This window comes from Sander lucioperca, chromosome 15, assembly GCF_008315115.2.
Source record: "Sander lucioperca isolate FBNREF2018 chromosome 15, SLUC_FBN_1.2, whole genome shotgun sequence".
NCBI classification, from domain to species: Eukaryota; Metazoa; Chordata; class Actinopteri; order Perciformes; family Percidae; genus Sander; species Sander lucioperca.
In genome coordinates this window covers 16,364,341-16,387,822 of record NC_050187.1, presented here as the reverse complement: position 1 = coordinate 16,387,822, position 23,482 = coordinate 16,364,341, and the positions used below count along the sequence as shown (strand labels likewise).

General features: G+C 41.7%; 1 protein-coding gene across 4 annotated transcripts; it reads right to left on the bottom strand.

The window, feature by feature from the left end:
* Positions 1-798: 798 nt before the first annotated feature.
* foxn2a (forkhead box N2a) lies at positions 799-22,866 on the bottom strand. 4 transcript variants are annotated; one of them, XM_035992220.1, is made up of 7 exons: positions 19,446-19,681; positions 15,941-15,945; positions 9,968-10,545; positions 7,642-7,766; positions 6,311-6,360; positions 5,606-5,674; positions 799-4,535 (listed from the first exon to the last, which is right to left on the bottom strand). In XM_035992220.1, the coding sequence occupies exons 3-7, from the start codon at positions 10,529-10,531 to the stop codon at positions 4,111-4,113; spliced, it is 1,233 nt and encodes a 410-aa protein (XP_035848113.1). In that variant the 5' UTR covers positions 10,532-10,545; positions 15,941-15,945; positions 19,446-19,681; the 3' UTR covers positions 799-4,110. The 4 variants fall into 4 exon arrangements, with proteins under 4 accessions (XP_035848113.1, XP_031158478.1, XP_031158469.1 ...); XM_031302618.2 differs by lacking the exons at positions 15,941-15,945; positions 19,446-19,681 and adding an exon at positions 22,436-22,866; XM_031302609.2 differs by lacking the exons at positions 15,941-15,945; positions 19,446-19,681 and adding an exon at positions 22,095-22,331.
* Between the last annotated feature and the right edge of the window lie 616 nt (positions 22,867-23,482).

The following is a 23,482-nucleotide window of genomic DNA, read 5'->3' as shown; positions in this document are numbered from 1 at the left end:
CTCTGACACGCACACCACAGCCAGTGGCTCCAGCATTGTCTGGTTGCCTGGCAACTGTCGGCGTGGCGTGGTTGCTAGGGCCGTGTGGGAGGGGGGGAGGTGATGCTGCTCTGATTTCCAGCTGAATTGAGGCAGTCAGTAGGGAGAAGCCCCCCTCTTCCAGTCGACACACACAGGACTCTATTGAACAATAGAGCTGTGCCAATGGGCCTGAGGCTAGTCAGACAAGCTCTTGTTCAGGGTCACACTGTGTTCATCCCACAGTCCTCCATGACTAATTAACTTACAGCGAAGAGTGTCGTTAGGACATCTGATGATGCATCTATCACTGGCACAGCCCTGGAATTTACATTAATGTGAGGTGCATTTCTGGCAGCCTGCCATGTTGGTGCATTCGAAAGACATGCAGAAGAAAAAGAGAAAGTGTGGTGGAGCCATCACACGTTGTGCTGAGCACAGCTTGTGCAGTCAAAACAACTCTGAACTGCTGGTCTTAGTGGGAAATATTTGCCAGCTGTAACATGGTTATGTGAAAACTGAAAAACCAGCCACATGGAAAGGTAGCTATTCAACAGAATAGACTATTATTAGCTAGAATTTTGATCTTGTGGCCTTCACAGCAGGTGGCAATGTTGATCAAAAATGTAGCTAGTGTAGGCTACTAATGTAAAATGATGGAATCCTTGTGTTGTGGAGGAGAGTTTGGAGGGCAAAAAAACATGTCAAGTCTTATTTGCAGTGATAAAATGCTGAAGACGAGCTCCTGCTCAGACTGGAATAAAAAGATGCTCACAGTGATAACAAGAACAGGTTTTTATTAATATTTTGTAATACCATATATAATGCAATTGCATATCTTTGGCGAAAATAAATCTTATAAACATTTTATCAACAGAGGTTAGCATACAAAACCAAAAGGTGTGTCGGTCCAACAGACATGGCAGACAACTGACACAAACTGATACTGGGTTGGCAGCTTTGTCAAATGCAACAAAATGTTCATCATATCCTTAGGAACTGCAACAGAATTTTGAGAATCACATAATCAATAATAGCTGTTGAGCAATGAAGCAACTGGGTTTTGAGTTGGATCCCAAAATGTTTAGGTAGCTCATCCACAGATCTGACTCAGTGTCACTTTGAGACCAACTTAACGTTTCTTTTGGAAGTGCTACAAAAAGAATGAGTGAGCTTTTCCTCTACAAGTCTCAACATAATTTCTCTGCATTTGTGTCTCTATACTTACAGTAAATGTAGGTCTGAAACTACACAGCAGCAGCCTGGGGACTTAGTGAGTCTGATCCAGTTTTACTGATATTCTAAACATTTCAACATCCCATAATAATACCTGAAAGCATGAGTTATGAGTGGCAGTAATTTTTTAAAGATTCTAATCTGTGATGAGATCGAGAGCTTATTTTCAATTTGTGACTACTTAGTCATAATATCTAAACATAAACATGAGACAAATGTAAAACAAAATTTTTTTCAATCACTTCTACAGTACATGGGGATTGTGTCCATCTTAAATGTTATACCCCAGCTGTACATCAATTTTGGCAACAAAAGGTTTCAGGATCAATGTTAATAAACTACCCAGCCTAACAAAAAAGCAAAACAAAAACATCAAGAAAACCTGGCAGTCATGGTTAAATTGAAAAAATAAAAATAAAAAACACACCCGCTCTAAAGACAATAGACATTGGCAAAATACTTAATCACTATAAGATAGTGAAAGAAAAAAGGTGTATTGCTGTAAAAAATAAAATGAGGAGATAAACAAAATACTCAAGAGGAGTTCACAGAGGGAGAAAATAAATGTGCCTAGTCACTTGTTTCAAATGACCAGTGTTTGATAGAGTATGCATTCAATAATCCCATAAATTAATGTCATAAATAAGGTGATGATTAATGAACAATAATTTGTTCTTTTTTCACAGCTAAACAAGACCAGTGTATGCAAGTATTACTTCTGAGAACTGCAGTTTACTCTGCTCAGAGCAGTTCCAACTCTAAAGTGACAAACATAAACCAAACGATTGGTTAAGTCACTGTACTGACCAAAGGCCTCTCCCATTTCCTGTTCGGATGATTCAGAAAACTAGGGCATTGTTACTCTTAATCACAACTGCATTGTGGCAGCAGGGGAATATAGTGACCATGGTGCTTTGCAGTTTTACATCAGTGGCACATGAACATGTTTGGCACTGACCATGCATGCTATACTAACAATCACTGTGACAATGTGATCTGGTATTGTGGGAAGAAAAAAATTCAATTTTCAGTGTGTTACCCTTGTGGGCTTCCATGCTACCTTGTATTGTACACTGCGTGTTTGAAGCCTTTTTAAAAGCTCAAATGAGAATTGTGGCCACTTCCCCTCAGTGAACTGCATGCAATCAACTGACAGTAAACACTCCATTTCACAGCTTGAGAAGAGAGTGTGCACTTCCTTATTTTGTTCTAAGAGGAAGAGCAAGGACCAAACACTTGTGGGCCAGCCAGAACTGAAGGCACAACTTCAGAGCAGCACAGGTCTTCAACATCTCGCCTGCGAGTGACTGCACATACAAAGTCCAGTTCTATCTGGCCATTACTATAATGTCCCCTTCTTGTTCTTTACACTTGAATATGCATTATGATCTGCACCTTTCATTTATTTAAACCAGAACAGACACACCCTCCCTCAAGTTGAGAATTAGCTTCGCCACAGGATCAGCAAACTTTCAATTTCTAATTTTCTAAAGTACATGGTTAAAAAACAAGACAAGGAGAACACACAGAGGTGTAATCAAACTGAAAGCCCAAATAATGGCGCGAGTAGCTGTGGTAATTTGTGGTGCGTTCAAAAGGACCAGAAGCAACCAGGGTACCAAGCAGCCCTACAATACAGCTGTAGCAAGGAGATCCGTCATTACACCAATCCCATTCATTGGAGCAGTAGGACTACTTTGTCAGTAGAAGAAAAATGTTTGAGCATGTCAAACTCTTTTCTGTCTTGACCGTCATCTCAGGAGTAGGCTGAAGTCGACATGCACTATGATACACACACACATACAAAATAAAAAATAAAATCTATGGGGGATAACCTATGAACACACAGTGAACATCTGGCAGATGTTCACTTTGCATAGGCTGTCACCAAATGTGAATATATGTCTGCACAATAATTGTCAAAAACACACTGATGAATGAAAGGGATTGACAGAATGAGCAGTGGATTTGTAAAAAAAAAAAAAAAAAAAGATGAAAACAGCTTTCATTTGTATAGCACTGTAATGGCCGCACAAGACTAAGCGAAGTAGTATAGCTAACTTTGCAACTAAATTTGGCAGTGGGAGAGTAATACTATTTCCACATCTTGCTAATCCTGAAATAGAGCCAGAGCTCATGTGTAAGAAGTTTATCGCATTACAAGATCATGGTACTACTCCATTCATTCTCTTAATCGTAAAGTTTAACTAGCATACTCAACTCTGAAAAATGCCACCATGAAATAAAGTTTAAAAAAAAGTTAAGGTTGTGGATTAATTATTGCATCTCTCTTACAAGAGGATTCATGGAGCAAGAATTCCTTTCAAAACAGTGGCTTTTTTTTCTTTTCTTTCTTCAGCACTAAAAGGAGAAACTGATAACACCAGGAGGTTAGGTTTTGTCTGTTACAAACATGCACTCATTCGCTTCATAAATAGATTCACTTGGAAGAGGATACAGGTTTGAGGAGGAAGCATGCAACGCTTTGAGTTAGAAAACCTTCAGCTTTTCCTGTTTTGTCTTTCAGAATAAAATTCTTGAATCACAATCTTCTAATCCAATAGAAGCAGGCAGGTCATTTTGGATAGGTTTCTTGATGGTTCTCCATAGCCCAAACCCAGCCCCAGCAGTCACCCCCGAGTTACAAAAGTCTCTATATGGCTTTGTTCTCCTGTGTGAACGATACTATTGCCATTTGTTTTGTTGGACAGGGATAATCCCAAACAAAAAAGGCTCAAAATGGCCAATGAACGATCAGATAAGGAGAAGGAGGCACACTGGGACACACGATCAGGGGTCATAGGTTAGGGTTCACAGGGTCCGGAGTCTGATGGGGGGGGGGGGCAAAAATAATCTTCATTTCCTGTTAAGTTTTGTGCTCTTGACAGTGCGTTTGGAGCCCTCTGTGCAGCTGCGTATACCAGCGAGGTGCAGCAAGGAGCCAGCGGCTTCCTTTAGCTCCTCATCCAGCTCTGGCTTGACCTCACGTCGTGCCCTCTTACCGGCGGGCCACTTGATGGCGGGCGGACGTCGAGAAGTCTGGTGGACGCCCCTCTCGTCCCAGAGGTCGGAGTCCTCGTCACTGTGGAAGCCCTCGCTGCCGGCGCGGTGGGACTGCCTGCGGTCGCAGCCTCCTTCGTCCAGGGAGGAAAGAGACGAAGAGGAGGAGCGGGAGGAGCAGCGCTGCAGGGCTACGCTGCTGTAGTTGTGGTCCTGCTTTGGATCACTGCTCACCAGGACAGAGTCGGGTCGGGAGAGGTCCAGCGGGCTGTCAGAATTGCCTGAGGAGAGCAGAAGATTAAAAGAGTGATAAGGATACATTTAAAGATATTTTACACATCTTTTACATATTCAGCATGACAAATGCTCTAAACATTGCATGTCACGAAAAACTCATTTTTACAGACTGATTGTCTCGCTTCAGTTGGCTTAAAATAGGTTGTGACTGATACGAAGTACATCCTAATTTAACTTTACAGTAAACCAGCTAAGAAGAAAAAGCCAGACACATTAAAACTCATACTGTTGCTTTAGCTCACGTTGTTTACAAGTATAAAGCAGAACTGAGACTTGTCTCAGCCCAAGAGGGAAAACCTAATCTCAAAATATCTTGCTTCATGCATGTTAAAGCAGACCATTGATGGGGAAAGTACAAATATTGGCAAAACTCAATCACACTACATTTATCCTTAGAGGCTTCTGTAGTCATTTAATCAAATTAATTAAGTACAGGCTTAATAATTTAAAATATAAGCAATAACAGCTAATAAGTTTGATTAGAAAAAAAAATCTGAACTTGACACATTGAAAAACGATGAATGAAATTAGTGATTAACCTTAGAAAGATCCTGCACTAAAGCACTTTCTCAAACTGACCTAAGTTGGCATAATATTCTCCAAAAACATTTTAGAATAAATCATGTGTTAAAGGTATAGTTCAACATTTCTGGAAATACACTTATTAGTGAGCGTTAGAGGGGCTGGTAGTGGGATTTTGTCAAATTTGAACAGAGCCAGGCTAACAGTTTCCCCCCCCCATTTCCAGTCTTTGTGCTAAGGTAAGCTTACCGGCTGCTGGCTCAAGTGTTTTCTAAATGTTGAACTATTCCTTTAATAAATGTCTTTAAAAGAATGTCTGCAGGAAATATTGTAGTCAATCCGGTACAAGTAATGTTCTTGAAACCTTTCCTGAGCAAGAACCAACATTTTCTGTGTAAGAACAGGTACACAACACAAATTAAAGCACATAAAATAAAAGAAGACATAAGCAATGGCAGGGTGGTATGTCACAGGTAGGAGACAAAGAGTTGGAAGAATGGGTGACAGTATGGCTGCTTGTGGATTCTCTTACATGGGTCAACGTGGTGCCCGGGGGCAGAGTTTAAGAGCATCATGGCAGTGGCAGCATCAATGTCAGACTCTGGAAGAGGAGAGAACATGCATGATGGTCAGTCCTGAGGTGTGAAAGCATGGTAGCGTGGCATCTCTGCTAGGACTGGGAGGACTGGATTACTTCAATAATTTAAACTAGAGACATAGTGTTCCAATCGATGCTTACTTAATGGATTGCATATGCAGCAGGTTTATCGAAACAAACCAGAGGATGAATGGAAGCCACTGATATTGCATCCAATCTTTTCAGACCTGACAAAGTGTCTAAAAGCCTCATAGCTCACTTCTGGGGCTCTAAATTATTAATGATTACAGTGAGACTGAGTGCTCGACGCTCGGCACCAGCAGAACCTCTGCCTGTCGTCAAGGTTACAAATCCAAGAGGCAGATGGGGGAAAGAGGTGGCTGATACATTGACTGGGAGCTCTCAACATTATGGTCTACATGAGGCATCAATGACTCGAAAGCAACAAATCAAACCAAGAGTTGAGGATACAAGCACAGTGATGCTGAATGTTCTGGGACTGAAATGTGAACAGGCAAAATAATCAAAATACTGCACAAACACAAGCTTAAAAAACTGCATTGATTTGAATTTGTATACATCTGCTTTTAATGTACATATCCAAACTGAAAAACTGAGATATGTTTGCTTCTGTCTCACCTTTGAATGAGCAGCCTTGTAGAAAGAGATGGCGAGGGGGTGAGGAGGCACTGCAGAAGGTAAACAAAAAACATGAAGGGTCAGATTTGGAGTTTGCAAAGGAGAGGTAAAGAAAAGTCAAATGTGACTCTTCAAAACTTTCAGTTATTTAAAAGGCAAGGCAAGTTTATTTACATAGCACATTTCAGCAACAAGGCAATTCAAAATGCTTTGCATAAAACACCAAAAGCTTTGAGACAAACTGCAAAAGAAACTCACCACTAAAGGACATTTAAATACAACCAAAAACAGCCATTAAGGAGCCAAAAGATCGAATGGATTGATTGTCAAATGAATAGAAATACAGACCACTAAAACAAATGAAAAACCTCTTATTATATGCTTCATTAAAGCGCAACTCTCGCCAAAATGCACCTTAGGGTGTTTTTGTGAATGTACCCGAGTCAAACTTTAGTTTAAAAGCATAATTAGGACGGAAGCGCCACTTTTAAGATTTACCATATCTTCGTTTTTCGGTCAAATGGCCTTTTGAATGGGAGTGCTAGGGGCACTTCTATGATAGCATCAAAATCAACATTTTTGATTTACTTTAGCAGTTGTTGTTTTCGGGAGCTACCATCTCCGAATGCAACGTAACAGGGAGGAGAGTAAAGATGGAAAGCTCCTAAAGCTCAGTTCCATATAAATGCACGGATAATTTGTTGTTTTGTCGTTAGTGAAACACAATATTGACCTTGTAGTTGAAAAAGGAGCCTCATATAAGAATGACATTTCCTCCTATGGAGTCCGTTCATTCGCATTTGGAGATCGACACTTTTTGACTGGCAAGATGGTAGCTCCCGGAAACAACAACTGCGAAAGTAGGTCGTTGAAAACCTTTTTTAGTAAACTCTGTGTACACAAACAATGTTCTCAATGCTGGAGTTCATGTGTAGAGCCCCTGGTGATACTTAGAGCAAAGTTTCATGTTGTGTCGAGCCTTCTTAGTGTTTTAAAAATGTTGATTTTGATGCTATCATAGAAGTGCCCCTAGCACTCCCATTCAAAAGGCCATTTGACCAAAAAACGAAGATACGGTAAATCTTAAAAGTGGCGCTTCCGTCCTAATTATGCGTTTAAACTAAAGTTTGACTCGGGTACATTCACAAAAAGACCCTAGGTTGCATTTAGGCGAGAGTTACGCTTTAACAATGCCAAGTCCAATGAGTAAATTAAATATGTAATGCTGATTTGGCTAAGCTGATGTGCCAGCTGACAACAATGTCCTGCAATACACATCACAAACTCATAATTCACAACATCCAGAGAGTGACTGACTGATGACAGTTTACCTGGGTGGGGAGGCGGGTGGTGTGCAGAAGGCATGTGCGGCAGGGAAGTGCTGCTTCTTAAGGGCTTGGATCAGGTTGGGGCGGTACTCAGGGTCAACACACCAAAGAGAACCTTTTCCATTGGCCTGTAGGAAAGAGCAGCGACAATGCCTTAATTATAAAAATGAGGAAAAATCCGACCTTTTAAGGACACCAATTTTTTTTGTGAATTAATAATGTATTGTAAATAAATAAATGTTCTTCCTTAAAATACAGGGGCCATAATTATACATACCCCTATGTTAAATTCCCATAGAGGAAGGCAGATTTTTATTTTTAAAGGCCAGTTATTTCATGGATCCAGGATACTATGCATCCTGATAAAGTTCCCTTGGCCTTTGGAATTAAAGTAGCCCCACATCATCACATACCCTTCACCATACCTAGAGATTGGCATGTATATATATATATATATATATTTTTTTTTAATTTATTTTTTTTAAATTATATATATATTTTTTTTTTTTTTTTTACCTTTTTAATCCACAGAATTATTTGTCAATGGGCAGACAGAATCTGTGAGCACTGCATGCAGTAGATTGCATTGAAAGCAGCATAGTGATGTGTCAAGTTCAAGTCTCATTTTGCCCAAATGGCATCAAATCATAAACAAAGCAGTGGAAAAAAGCAAATGCATAACTAAGAATTTCTAAACAGCCTCAACAAAAGGAGGAAATAGCTGCTCCACAGCACTGTGTGAGGAATGAATTTGTCTGTTGGTGATGTGTGCGGGAGTGTGTTAACTGTCACTTTATCTGATGGCGGTGTATTGCCCAGTCGGGGAGGAGAGTAGAGTGAGGGAGGGAGGGAGAAGAATAACCTTGACTCAGATTACCAACCAGCCCTGATGCAGGAAGAAGGAAATGTTTCCATGGCAACGGAAACCACCAGCCAGTGTCATGTGAAACTGGTGCTGGTGTCTCAGCAGACGAAGGGGTCATGCTGTGCACCTGCATGCTGAGCGGTCTGCACCGCACCATGTTGTTATAGTACTAGCTGAGTGCTAACTGCCATCCCCTCCCACGGTGGGAAAATATGAGGTCTTAGCCAGGCACAGACTTGGCACCACGGGCTCTACCGGTCACAAGTCTGAACTCATACTGGAGCTCAATATGTCTGCCATCGTGACGCTCCCTGGATCAGTATAGTAACATGCAAATAAGGTTGCGTCTGACACAGATCTGACTGTGCTCTTAGAAACCTTCCTGCTACTCTCCAAAACTTGCACAACACATGCAAACGATGAAGATAAACTAAAAAGCTAAGAGTATTACTATCTGGAATGAATGAAAATCTGATGATAGCTTTGGGGTTGTTTGCTTATGTTACCAAGCCACTGTCAATCAAATCTGATCAAACCACATGCCCAGTCTTAATAAAGCAGATCAACTGACTTAATGCGTGTTGAACTCCTGAACTTTAACTTTGAGCGTTGCTTATTTAGTCACGAATATTTAATGTTACACAAAAACACGATTAGAAACCATGTTTTCAGGGGCTTTCAAGTCAGTAATGCTTTCAAAGAGCTACCTCTTTTGCTCATTTCTGTACCTTTTCTGCTGCTAACCACATTTTCAATGAAAAATGTTGGAAAGCTAAATGGAAATCGCAACCATTAGGAAGTAAATGAACAATTTCACAACTAATGTTTTACTCATCTCGCTTTCAGTTCACACAAAGGTTTGTGCTGAATATGCAGAATGGGTCTATCCTTTTATCACAAGCATGCGCATATGAGGACAACTTCTCTCTTTTTTTTTAACACAAACAGAAATGAGCATGAGTCACACGTTACTCTGCCAGGACCAGGCTGACAAAGATTCTTCCTATAAACTCATCTCTGCACTGCAGGTCAAATTTGCTTCCTTCTCACAGTTTGACGATTCCAACTATTGGATACTTTTCTCCCTGGTTGAAACAGTTGCGCCACTGTGTAGTGCTTCGGGAGATAAAGTCCTATCTTAGTGTGCTGCGTTTGCATTTCCTCAAAAGGAGTATATGTGACCTTGACTGTATTCCAGCCTTATCGCAGCAGAGTCAGAGGTCCCTGCGGCTGCGTTACAGTCCCAGACACCGCCACACTGCAGCTTCACACTGCAACGCACTATTCACCAACAGCGTTTTGCTAAACAAAGCAGACACATTTTGGCCTATGGAAATTTTAATATTCCATCATCAAAACGATCTGATGACAACCGTTTCGAGAAGCATGATCTAAACAGTGCAGTTTTCTACGTTTAAATCTGTGTGAAGTGCATGAAAGTTAGGAGACAGTTTAATAACCTACCTTTCCCAAACTCCTCTCGACCTTGCGGAAGCATTTGTTCAGGGACAAGTTGTGACGAACTGAGTTCTTCCAGCCAGTGGGAGCATTGGAGAAATAAGGGAAGTGCTCGAGAATCCAGCCATAGATTTCTTTAACAGGCAAAGATTTGCTGGGAGACTGCTCAATGGCCATGTAGATGAGGAGAGAAAACGAGAAAGGGGGCTTGGACTTCAAGGAGTCCCGCTCCCTGCCTCGGCTGTGTGGCGAAGACGAGGAGGAGGACGACGGGCCCTGGCTGGACCCGTAGTCTCCCTCTATGTCAAAGAGGGGACTGCCGCTGGGCTGAGCTTCCGGACCTCCCAAGGTGAAGTTCTGAAGCAGGTTCTCATGCAGCCAGTTGAGGTTGGTGAGCTCCTCATCCTCAGTACCTCCAGTACGATCCACACTGGTCGCCAGCGGACTGGACGCACACTCCGCCTCAGGCAGTGTCCCCACACCACAAACGCCTTTGAGCCCTGTCCGCTCCTCTTGCATACCCGGAATTTCCGTTTTCTTATCTGGTGACATCCCAATGATTGGACCCATTAAATCAAAGAGGTCTGGAGAGAGAAGAGAGATGAGGTTGTTAATGTTAAACAGCATGGAGACAAAAATCACAGTTTTTGTTGGTGAAGTGATTTCAAAACAAAGTTGGCAGTATGAAATAACTGGATGCGACATAATGGAATGATGTGCTCTCCCGGGCGTTGGCCTTGTTTTCCTAAGTCTTCCCTGGGGGTGCACCCACTGTGGCTGTGGCTGTGCCCGTCTGCCTCTATTGCACTTCCTGGCCCTCTCACTGCCCCTTTCCTCCACGCCTGGAGAGGACAGAGAGGCTCTCAGCTCTCCCTCCTCTTGACTCCAGCCGAGGACTTTCGAGGAGGTCCTCTCAAGCAACTGAACCGACTTAAGGCGCCACTCCTTGACGCCCACCTTGTTTCAGATGAGAACCAGCTGCTTGTTATGTGTAAATGAGCATGAAACCATCCAACGACTGCAGGAATGAGTGGAAGGCCTCCATCTTACAGAGTGGATGGCTCTTATATACTGATCTGCATTCAGCCAGGATCAAGTCTCAATTTGTCACATGCCAGATTAAGCAGTCTAAAGAGGCTACAGGCCCAGGAGTTGTCAGTCATTTAACAGCACTAGGAAATTCAATATTGCCAGAAGCTCTGTATCATTAACCAATTCCACCCAAGTACCCTTACTGATAAGACAGTGATAGTATTTTACATGGACTCAGAGGAAGAATTGTTGGCATGTCATCAGCAATGATCCTGTCAACGTGTTTAGTTGAACCCAATATTGAGCTATGATTTTAATTACAGGCACAGAAAAAGACAGAAGTCTCAGCATGCTAAAATACGTGAATAAGTACCGATTTGAAAATAAAATTGTGTCCAATAAACCTGAATAACTCTGTAAAACCATAACATACAAGCTATGGTCTTGCAAACGGGTTGGTAAGGCCAAGAATACAAAGAGATCACTCTCTTGGCTCAGCTCACAATAAGCTTTATGTCCTGGGTGTCACCATGACAACCATGCCATCCCTTTAATTCAGAGCAAAAATCCCACAAACAAGATATATAGATACATTAAGAAAATAATAACCCATGCTGGCAAGCTCTGCCACAGACGACCACCCTGTGACGAAATGCTGCTGCACCCGGGTGGGTGGACACCAGATTCCCCAGTTAGGGGTGGTCTAGGATGTGCTGGATACGGACCGAGACGGGAGAACAGCTGGAAGGTTGGAGAGGAAAGGCGCACCAAGAGCGGTGGTGGATAGGCATATGTTTTCATTTCTGTGATAAGATAAGAATTGGGTCAAACTCAAGAGTGTTTGCACAGTGGGTGAGACAGGAGAGACACACACACACACACACACACACATTTTGTCAAAGCCAGTCAGCGAGGACATTAGGGGGAAGGAGGAGGAGGTATTAGGCCATTTACAAAATAACCACTCAACTCTCAATGAGGGGATAAACATATAGCGGACTGATCCTATTTTGGGTTAGAACGACTTCTAAATCTAGGGTCGCAATTCATTCTTTATTCGTTTAAGTTTCTGTCATAATAGGGCATCATGTCTGCTCTGTATGTGACGTCATGTCAGCTACATTTTGTCCTGCATTCTGCGTGTCAATCCTCCATTGTCTCTGTTCTTTGTCAGCACCATTGAAATTTCCTTGTGAGCCGCATATACTTCTGCAATTTGTTCACCATCCAAAAGGAAGTCAAAGAGCTTTCCAGGCCAAAGGCAAAGGGACTGGCAGAGTGAACATAGGAAAGGACAAAGCAATAGGGAGAACATTTTATAGAAGTACAGAGAAAGACAGAAAGAGTAAAAGAGAGTCTAAAGCTGCATTTCCATCAAACACTTCCGGTTTAGTACCTTTAGAACGGTAGGTAAACCATACGGACATGTACCTAAAAAAATCTGTTTTGCGTTTCCACTGCTGACGGTACCGTGCAGATGCAGAGACAATGCAGAGACACATCTGAACCAATCACAGACTACAGTGTATCTAGCTCCAACCTTTATTTTATCAGATCAGTGTGCTAGGTAACTCAACAGAGGTGTAATGAAAAAAACTGGATGGAATCAAGTGTACAATCAACACATTTTGACAATGGAAAGGCAAAAATAACTGTTCTAATGTGAAACAAAACTAATATGAACCAGACTGTTTGGTGGAAACGGGGTTCAAGAGACTGAGAGGAAAACAGAGAGAGTGAGCCAGCTGAGAATCGGTGGTAGTGAGGCAGGCTATGTAAGTTATCCTGAGTCTAGGATGAATCACAGCTCTCAGCAAAGTAGAGCAATCAGATGTGTCAGGTAGCGAAAGAACTGTCCATTTGTGTTAAAAGAAAACCTCTGCTCCGAAACACAGAAACTTATCTCTTGACATTACACATATTTTGAATGAATTTACAAATAGAAAGGGGGACTGTGCAGACAGACAAGGAAAATATAATTTATCCTTCCAAACATATCTTCTGAATTAGGCTAGTCATGTCCACAGGCCAAATATCCAATGCTTTTGAAAATAAATTATGTTTTTAGGCACAATTAAGAGCACATTTTTTAAAAAGTGTTTATATATTTGTGTTGATGCCAGAGAGAGAGAAAGAAAGGATGAGTGAGGATGCCATTTGACAAGGATCCCAGGCTGTTCTATGAGGCCCTACTCTAGCCTGTTGCTGTGTGAGTTTAAGAGAGCTGACACACCAGCCCGATTATCGTCCGTCGGACAGTCTGGCGAGGTCGGTGACTCGAGTTTGTTCGGTGTGTTCCGTGCCGTCGTCCGTCGGAGGAGCCGTGGGCCTTCATTTTGGCCGACCCGACATGCTCAGTCGGAGACAGGGCAGTCAGGACTCACCCGGAAATGGCGAGCGGATGAGCCTCTCAAAATCTGACGAAAATCTTTTAAACTGACCTTTGTCGATCTGAAAAGACAGATTCAGCAACTGTATGGCCTATTTCTCGCTTAAAATATTTTCAGAAACACGTTTCGGTGAACTATTTTAGTACAATATGAGATCGTATTCTGAACAGGAATTTCCGGAGAAAAAAGACCCACGTGACACGTTTGTCCAATCAGCTGCCGGTTTTCATTTTCTGGGAAACAATCATAGACTGTTAATGGAAACAATACAGAGCAGCGCTGCCTGCTGCTATGGAGACGTATTACGTTTCGCGCACGCGCAGAGCGTATGCTCAAGTCGGCGTCGCCTCAGTGTGTTCTGAGGCATTTTTTTGGACCTCGGGGACCCGACTGATCAGTCCGACTGCCTTTTCTGCCGACGGTCGGCCGTCTGGTTGGTGTGTAAGCAGCTTAAGTCAAGCCTAGATCCATGACTGTGTCATTAGGGTTGGGTATCGTTTGGGTTTTTTCCAATACCGGTGCTAAAACGATACTTTTAAAACGGTGCGGGTGCCTAAACGGTGCCTGAACTGAAATATATACATTATTAATATATTCTATATAATATAAAATATTAAAAAAAGGAACACAAAAGGACAGCTGGCGACATTAAAGAATGGCTTGTTTATTGCTAAGGCCTTATGGTCAAAATTAAATGATTGATTAATAATGTAATAACAATAACTTATAACAATGACTTATTTCACCAGTAAATTGCTGGTAAACGACAAAAACAAGCACCAGATGGGAAAAGGGTATTTTACATTAACTTTGAATGCACCACAAGGCTGGCGAATTTCACGTAAATGCACCGTCTGTGTTGTTTTTCCGACAACGGCAGCTGCAGTCAGACTGTTACGTCCCGGTGTTGGAATCCTCTACAGGGAAATACAGTCACACTTTACACCGCTTAACGTAACGCTGTCAGCATTTTAACCATTGTGTTTAATCCAGCTACTAGCTAGCGGTAACGTAACATAGTGTCCCGCGCAGCGATGCTTCTGAAAAAAAAAAAAGTCAGAATGAGGCACCAACATTTTCTCGTTACTACCGTTTACGTCAGAACCGGTGCCCTATTGGCACCGCGTTTCGGTACCCAGCCCTAGTTACAATACATGCTGATGACAAACATAAAAGTCGCTGTTGAACAAGCCAACCCAGGTGTGGCAAAACAGGCCTCGACTGCATGGGTTCTTTCGTTTGATTAAAAGGTGTAGCCTAGTCAAAGTGTTTTCTGGAGCCAGAGTCAACTGTAAACACTCCACATGTTTGTCCTTTCTTCTTCAACAGGGTACAAGTGACTGCCTGTAAACCTGATTCAGATATGTGGCACGGAAATGAGAAGAAGTCCCAGCCTAGGTGAAGTGTCAGACCACTGATTAACCTTAAAGCACAAGAGAGCTTGACCTTAGTCTATCTTCACAGCCATGACCTCTCAGCTGGGCCCCTTAGTATCTCCTCCAGAAGATTGTCATTTGAATATCAACAGAATGAGGATGGACGATGAGAAAGCTGCCATGCATCCAGCCAAACACTTCCTGTGTTTGGCTGGATGCAAGGCAAGGAAGTGACTGCAGCTGGTCAATTACCACTGCTGTTGCAATGATCGCAGTTATCACTGCTCTTATGAAAAGGCATCAAAGAGAGGCTGCTGGGATTGCAATGCATAATGGGATGCTAGTGTGGAGAGGGGAGAGGGAGCTAATAAGCCAGACTGGCCTGTTGACTGCAGCATCCTTAAAAATACACCAAAGCTACAATGGTGCTGACCTGGTGGCTCATCTGCAAGTTAAAATAGCCCCGCGCACCGCCAGCCTCATCATATTCATGTGCAAACAGGCAGGCACTAACAGCAGGTGCCAAGGCACGTTCCCCCCCCCCCCTCCCCCCCCTTCAAACTGCTCTTTTATCCTGTTAAGCACTTAGCCCATTCAAAAATACACAAAGACATATGGAGATGGCTTTAAGTGGCAAATCAAGCCGTTGATGTGTCAAATATGTACGGGGGTATGCAAAGGAGTTGATAGCAGCATCAAAATGAAGAGGTACTGGTTTGAGATGTTTTCTGGAGCAGATCTCACGATCAGGACTCAGTTGCCACGGCAGCCAATGTTGTAAGGGAAGCAATTGTGCTCATGTCTGTGCATGAAGAGAGAGCTAATGTGGGGAGATCAATACAGGCGGAATATGCTGAGGCCAGCAGTCTGCTGCTGTTCTCCACAAACCTGGCTGACAAAGAGCAGTGGCATAGGCCACAGCCAACCTGGATGCCATGGCAGTACTGACTCAGTGCCACTAAGGCATACTTTATAATACCAATTATATGCACCAAAAAGGTGTTTGTTCGGATCGAAACTGTAGAGATCATGTATGTAACTGCTACGAGTTAAAGCACAGATGTACTCAAGCACACCCTCTTCAAAAGAAATAAACCAGTTGACACAAACCAGTTACACCTCTGTCATAGATACACAAAGGTGTGTTCCAAAGCCCCATGGCGAGGACTGTTATTTGAAACCCTAACTGATATTTAGGGGACTACCCAGTCTGGCTGGAGCTCTAAAAATGTGAATGAGACAAAGGGGGGCTGAGTTAGAGTGGAAGAGCGAGAGAGAGCGAGAGAGACTGTTCCAAAGCACCAAGTGGCAGTCTTTTAAAATGGGAGGGTCAAATTATGTCATAACAAATAAAGCATCCATTAATGTGAAGGCTAATCAGGCTACTGTTAAAGCACGTCTAAATGATACATTTTCAAATCAAACTACTCAATGGATTAAAACGATCTACTCAGTGCCCGAGGTGAAAGCGAATTAAAAAGCTTGCACAAAGCATCACAATTGGCCCCACACTCGGCTCATACAAAGGAGCAGTTGTTTTTGCTCTAGTCATGTTTCAGAAGTGCTCAGTATTCACCTCACAGTTTTAAACAGAGGACCAGGAGGAAAGGAAACACCTCCTGCCTGTTGAGGAAGTTCATTGTCAGAAAACAAATTCAGACTTCACCCAGAGACAGTTAGGCCCGCTCTACACCAAAACAGTGGACTCGAGCAGTGAGAGGCAGCGTCCATTGAAGCAGCAGTATTTACTCTGGCAATCTAGGAATTCCACCAGCATGTAACTTATGGACTGCTGACAAACAAGTCGAAACCTATTGTATTGACTAATGCGATCACTTAACAGTCAGGGAAAAAACAAGCAAACAAAACAATGGATATTGTGATGTTCATCAGATACATTAACTTCACACAGTCATTTTAAACTCGAACACACAGGACTGCACTTTGACTGTCAACAGAGGTGAGGCCTTCAAAAGTACATGCCAGTCCCCAGCCAACACTGAAACCTTATCTCTTGGGTCATGTGGCTGAGTTCAGTGTACAAACACTCAACACAAAATACGCAACAATCTCATACTCTTCTAAAAATCGAAAGCAGCACTAATTGCCTATTTGCTTTTACATTAGGGTCCAAATCCTTCTAATAAATTATTTAAAAAGGGGATTTTGTTTAAGATTCTATATTTTTGAAAGGCTTAATGAATGTGGCTTCAACAGTTCAGCTGAAGACTCAACATGAGCCCTTCCAGTAATGTGCTGTGTGAGATTACTTCCCATGTAAACAGGTTTACTCCTGTATTTGCAAATGAAGTTTTGTGTACAAGAGAAAACCGAGAGCACCAGTAAGGCCATGCAGGAAAGCCAAGTGACAAAAGCCTTCAATCCTGTATCACAGCAAACTAATGAACTCCTTCATGGTATCCATGTCAAATACAGTGGGAACACATGGCCAAAGAAAACAGCATGAAGACAGCTGGAAGTACCTTGCTTTCAAAGAACAAAAATATTTACTGAAGCTTCTGGCATAAATCAACTGAAGTGAATTCACAGCTAAATATGGACATGCAGTGATTAACGGTATTATAACATGAAGATAGGCAACAAGTTTACTTCTTTTGGCAGCTCTTAAAGGTTTGCTATATCTTACATTACAGCCTCTTCCATTTGTCTTTCACTTACTTCTGTTGATTCAACATCAGCAGCTTCTAAAATATTCACATTTTTGGGTAACAAGGTACAAAAAAAGGAACTACAATGTAAAATCTTTCTTAATTAGCGCTAATACAATACCTGAGTTTCAGTGCCGAAAGAATTTTTTTTTTTTTACTTTATATTTTTTCTACAAAACCCTTTTTTTCCCAACGTAACAAAATAAGCAAACTTCTCCTAAGAGTCTATGTTTAATGTCTTGAAACAAATAGACCCATAAGAACATTTCTCAAAGGGCCTATTTGTACCAACTCTCAGTACGAGAAAAGTTTTAAATATGCAGTGCAAACAAAATGAAATTTTATAGCATCCAGACTTTCACAATACAACCGAGAGCAGTTAGTTACAATAATTCAGGGTACAACATCAAACAAGTTATTATTTGACTTACCATAAAGAATGCATACATGTTTTGTTGCCACACAAGTGCATGGCTTCTGTTACATCTCCTGCTCCAATGAAGTTTACTTTTAAAGTTTCAACAAACTTTTTTTTGCAACAAATAACCATGGTGAGCTGATGATAAAGTAGGACTTTTAAAAATAGCAAAGCTCTAGTATGCTCTAGTAAACTGAGCTGCGTGCTTATTCATGGATTGAGCTGTTTCAAGTACAGAGCCCAGTATTAAACTCTGATTCACATGGTGCATCAGTTTACATTTGTACCCTTTACCAGTGCTGTTCTAATGAAGATACTGTATTACAACTGAACACTAAATTGTTTACAGTTCTTTAGCACCATTGTTGGTTGTCACTGGTAACACAATTTTGGTAAACTGACAATACAATCACCATTCAGCTCCACACATCCTAGAAGATCCTGATAATTTGCACACAAGATGGTCAGCCAGAGTCGTCGTCATACTGCAATCAATTAAATAAATAAATCCCTTTAATTCTGTCAGGGGTGACGAGACAAAGACCCAGTGTGACACGGGACACAGCCTTGCTTTCTTCTACCTTTTTCTCAATCAAGGAAATGGTCACATCAGTGTTGCTTTCAATGAGGCTGGCCCTAATGGGCTGTATCCTGCGTCCACCCCGTCAGAAAGGAGACAGGGACAGTCAGGGGGTTAGAGAGGGGCAGAGAAGAAAAGTGTGTGTGTGTGGGGGGGGGGGGGGCTGCGCACTATAGAGTCAATGCATAACCACTGTAACCAATCAAAAGATGTAAAACAATAACTGGAGTAGACAGAGGGGCGCCACAACAGGAATACACACATTGCCCATATGCAACTTCTGTAAACACACACGCAGAGGCAGACGTATGAAGGAAAAACTGAGGTAGAAACTCAAAATATTTACATTCAAACTATGTATTTTTAGGTATGCAGAACCAGATCTTAACCGGTTCTGCCTTTTTGTTGATGCCATGACATTACCTTCAATACATTGACCCTAGTTTGTAAAAATAGCGACAGCTGTAAAGTCGGAAGCATATGGGATACAAATAGATGCCATTGAGATGTACCCTGATCTCTACATGATGACAACATCACCAAAAGACAAGTTATCGGAAGTAAGTAGTCGGAACAGGCCAGGAAAACAAAAGAAGGGAGGCAGCCGCAGCACGTGCTTCTACGGGCGTTTACATTTGCATCTCAAATTCAGAGCCACCACCTATGTTTGATTAGCGAAATGTCAGACCCAAGACTATAAACTCCCGGGGATATCCCTCCTTCAAAAACACACAGGGGGTGAGCAGGTGAGGAAACACACATGTGCAGCTTTAATTATTCAAGCCAACCACCACAAAACTGCATAAAGCAGTAAACTCCACAAGCCAGACAGGCCAATGTCAGCAGTTAGAGCTGGAGCTCCCTGATCTCAGATATGTGGTTGTTCAATTTAACAAGGCCATCATAATGGAATGTAAAAGGAGATCCACACATTCTTTATAAAAAAAATAAAACCACCTATTAAGACTTTCTTTGGCTCATATTTATAAAAAAAAAAAAAAAAAAACTACTTACATTACAGTAGCAACGATGGCCTACTTTCGCCGCCTTTACAACATATGCTGTGTTATGCTGAAATCATTTTCCACTTTGAATTTGTAAAACACTGCAATATTATGCACACGACACAACGATATAATTATGGGAATACAGTACTTCAAGTGAACAAAGACCTTCAACTTCCTTTTTCTGCCAATCATCTAACTATTTAACCTCTTCCATTACAACAATTTAAAAAAGAAAGAAAAAATATATATTTGGAATGTAAAATCAAAGTCACAAATGACTTGGTAATTACAGGGTGTTCAGAGAACATTAGGTAATACAGCTTTGAGCTTTTCTGTTTAGCCAATCCATTAGAAACCAGGTTCAGACTGTGTTAAGCAATCAAGTTTTTGCAACATGGGTCAGCTTTCGTAATGAATTTAAAGCCACAGTCACTCATATACCTACAAAGAACATGGTGGATTTTAGAGGACGCAACCTTTCATTTACCCTGCTGGGTCAGAGTACACAACTCTGTGATAAGACTGATTACATGGCACACCACCATTTTGAAGTGAAGATTCTTCACCACTCTCGCAAAAGACGGGGTTACCGCTATAAAGCTACAATCCACTACCATGCCATTTCCTTATTAAGATGTTTCATACATTATATTCAGTATAATCTGAAGACTGAACAAAACAACAGAAGACCATTGGATCTAAAATGCCTTCTTTTTTTTCCTTTTTTTTTTTTTTTTTTTACACACAGGAAATTCGCTTAATAAAACTGTTGTGCTGTGGTGGTCTCTTTTGTCACATTGTTATCATACATCCTCTGAGGAACATCTTCCTGTTCTGTCATCATCAGTACAGTACAATGGAGCAACTTCTCCGAAAGGTGACACGAATGTGTTTACCAAGGAGTAATAATGAAGTGTGGCATTCATGGGAGTTCGAAAGCAGCTTCAGATATATTTGATTCTACGGCGTCTACTACGGTAATGGTATAGTCAAAACATGGACATGGAGCAATACATTGAAGTATGAGACGATCAGGGCATTACACCAATACCCAGGGTTAACCATTAAGATTATATGACAAAAATGATACCAACAACTAGTTGTTTAATTAAGTGTCAAGCTATCATCAGTAAAAGCATCCGATTCTCAAGTCTGCCAGTTAGATTTTGAAACATTACATTACATGTCTGAAACACAGCCTGAAACACTGTGCACTGTGAGCAGCAGACTCATACAAAAAGATTATGATAGCTACAAAGACTGGGCAGTCGGCCTCCTAGTTAACCTATATTTCACCTCTTACTGAGGAAGAAAAGGACCTCAAACCATGGAGTAATGCTGGTAACTACATTGTCTTAAAGGCTGATTCCAGCAATTCAAATAACCCTATGATGGTGCATAACTAAAGATAATTCAACTCAATACTTTAGATCCCTGTAGTTATTAAAGCCTTTTCACGTCAGCAATAACCACATCCCTGGGTTACGACAACTCTTATTTATAGTAACGAATGTCAGTAAAGTTAGCAGACTCATCTATTCTGGGAGGCAAAAGTCCTTACCCTTCAGAGGCTTCTGTACATAAAAACATGTACGGGAGTGGATACATGCTAGAGCTACAAACAACAGCAAAGACAACAGATGGTTTGACCTACAACATGACCATGGAGAATCTGGCAATAAAATAATGGCAGATTGACAACATCTGTTTCTTTTTTGTCTTTTTTCGTCCCTTAAGCTCCTGTTGCCTTTGTCTTGTATTTATCAGTAGGGCTTTAACAACTGTCAAGCAAGAAGAACAGAATGTCAGTCTACATTAATGTCATAACCTCACAAAGAAAAATACATTTTCCTATCACTTTTTTTAAATAGCCTACATCCAGAAACCTCAGCACACAATGAATTTTAGATGTCGTTTGTCCAGTAAATAAACCACAGACAGGCTGCAGGTAGAGAGACTACAAGGGCAGACAGCCATCACCAGACACGTGGAATAACATAAAGTATATGAAGACCTATTCAACAACAACAACAACATCATATAAAGTATATCCAACTGGATTAAACAGAGATATGTTCCTACACTGTGACATTGTTTGTAGAGCACTCTGTATCTGGGACAATCTTGTGATAATCCATTACATCATGTGCTTAACGTTAGCTAGCCAGTGTAGCCTCCCAACCTCTGGCACCGTCGATATAGCTATACCATGAAATATTCAACTATTTATAGATTTGAGGGAGATATATGCGTCTTTAAATTAAAACCAACAGAAAATGATTTAATATCGCTGTCTAACGTTACTAACTTAAAACTTGGTAAACTACGCGATAACCAAAGGCATTTAGTGACACACAAAGTCTAAGCCAGTGGAAAACGTAAACTGAAAGTGCTGTTAGCAAAGAAAACTAATATGCTTTGTAGCTAATGCTAGGCAGGCGGTGGCATTACTCACCACAAACCCAAGACTAGCCTACTCACAACCAGTAACGTTAACACAATGAGAATACAAAGTTACACGTAATGACGTGGACTATTGCACAACACTTCCCGAAACACAGGACTCGTTACAAAATAACTTATCTCGGGTTAGATACATTTGTTCAGCTTTAATAAGAGTAGGTTTGATAGCTGTAACGTTACCAACGTTAGCCCACTCACCGTTGGGCAAAGTAGCTTTAGCAGTTGCTCGGTGGGTCAATGAAGGTAAATCTACTGCTAGCGTTAGCATAACATTTTAACTATCTAGAATAGTATAGTAATTCTATATTAATTTATCAAACAATGACCACTATTGGGTGCTATGAATATGAGCCTGGAGAGCAGAGAGAAGTAACGTTAACATTAGCTAGCTGGCCACATGCTGTCGCTTGTTCTGCCATGCTGGCTGCTCTAAGCAAAGTCACTTGACCACATTTACTTTTCGCTTGTTCTAAACACAATCCGTATCCACCCAAACCCTATATAATTACAGATAAATTAAAAAAGGATCAAATACTTACAATCATGCACGGCGTGCCTCAGTGCGGTATGTTTAAAGACACGTCTGTGCGCAGTTTATTCAGATGTCTGTCTCACACAATGTCAGAGATCAGATCAGCAGCTGCTTCCTCCATACACGCAGCGCGCAGATCACACAGCGCACGGCAACGCTACCAAACCCCTTGCCGTCGTCATGGCAACAGACCCACTTCAGCCAATAAAAACCCCTCCCCTCCTATCTCCCCTGGCAACTGCCGCAGCGCAGGAGCTCCGCGAACGCGCACGCCATCCTATTGCATAGTGAAATGTGCTTTCACTTTTATCGGCAGCTGCTTGTAACGCAACATAGAGGAGGTAAATGTGTTTATAGTGTTTTAACCACATTTGATGAATGATAAGGTATATAGTGAAGTAGTGATGGGATTAATAATAAATGAATAAAGTGTGCGAGTGATCAAGCCGGACGGGTCCCACACAAACACTCCCGCGTTATTTAGGCTACACAAACACCTCGGGGCGGAGAGAAACAATGTGTCACCACACCCAGCCTCATGACGATAGTGGACCCTCAACAGGGCCCCTCCCAGAGTAAACGATGATACCACGAGCTAACGTGAACGGACACATGTTGGGTGATGCCTGAGCATTTAGAAAAAGAAAAGAAAAGAAATGGGAAGAAAAAGAAAAGCACAATTATGTAGCCTAGCCTACTTTTCTCAGTTGCAGATAAAGCTCATTCTCTGTGCATGTGTGAAAAAGCTAAATTGCACATGGTATTCACATAACTACGGTGTGCTTTTAGAGCCAAAACTGTGCTACAGAAAAACCAGCAGGTCGGTTTTGTGTCTTTTCCAGGCTATCTGTTGTGTGCAGCTTTACTGGCCAACTGACTTCACACCAAACTGTAACTTTCACATAATGGTGGTGATACCTTACTCATCTCAGCCACTCCATTTCATAAGCGTACATGAGTAGCTCTCTGTGGACTGATCTAATATCCTCTCTGTTTGCTTTTACTGTGTCTAAACCCCAATTGCGGCCATGCAGCAGTGCTGTAAATACTTCTG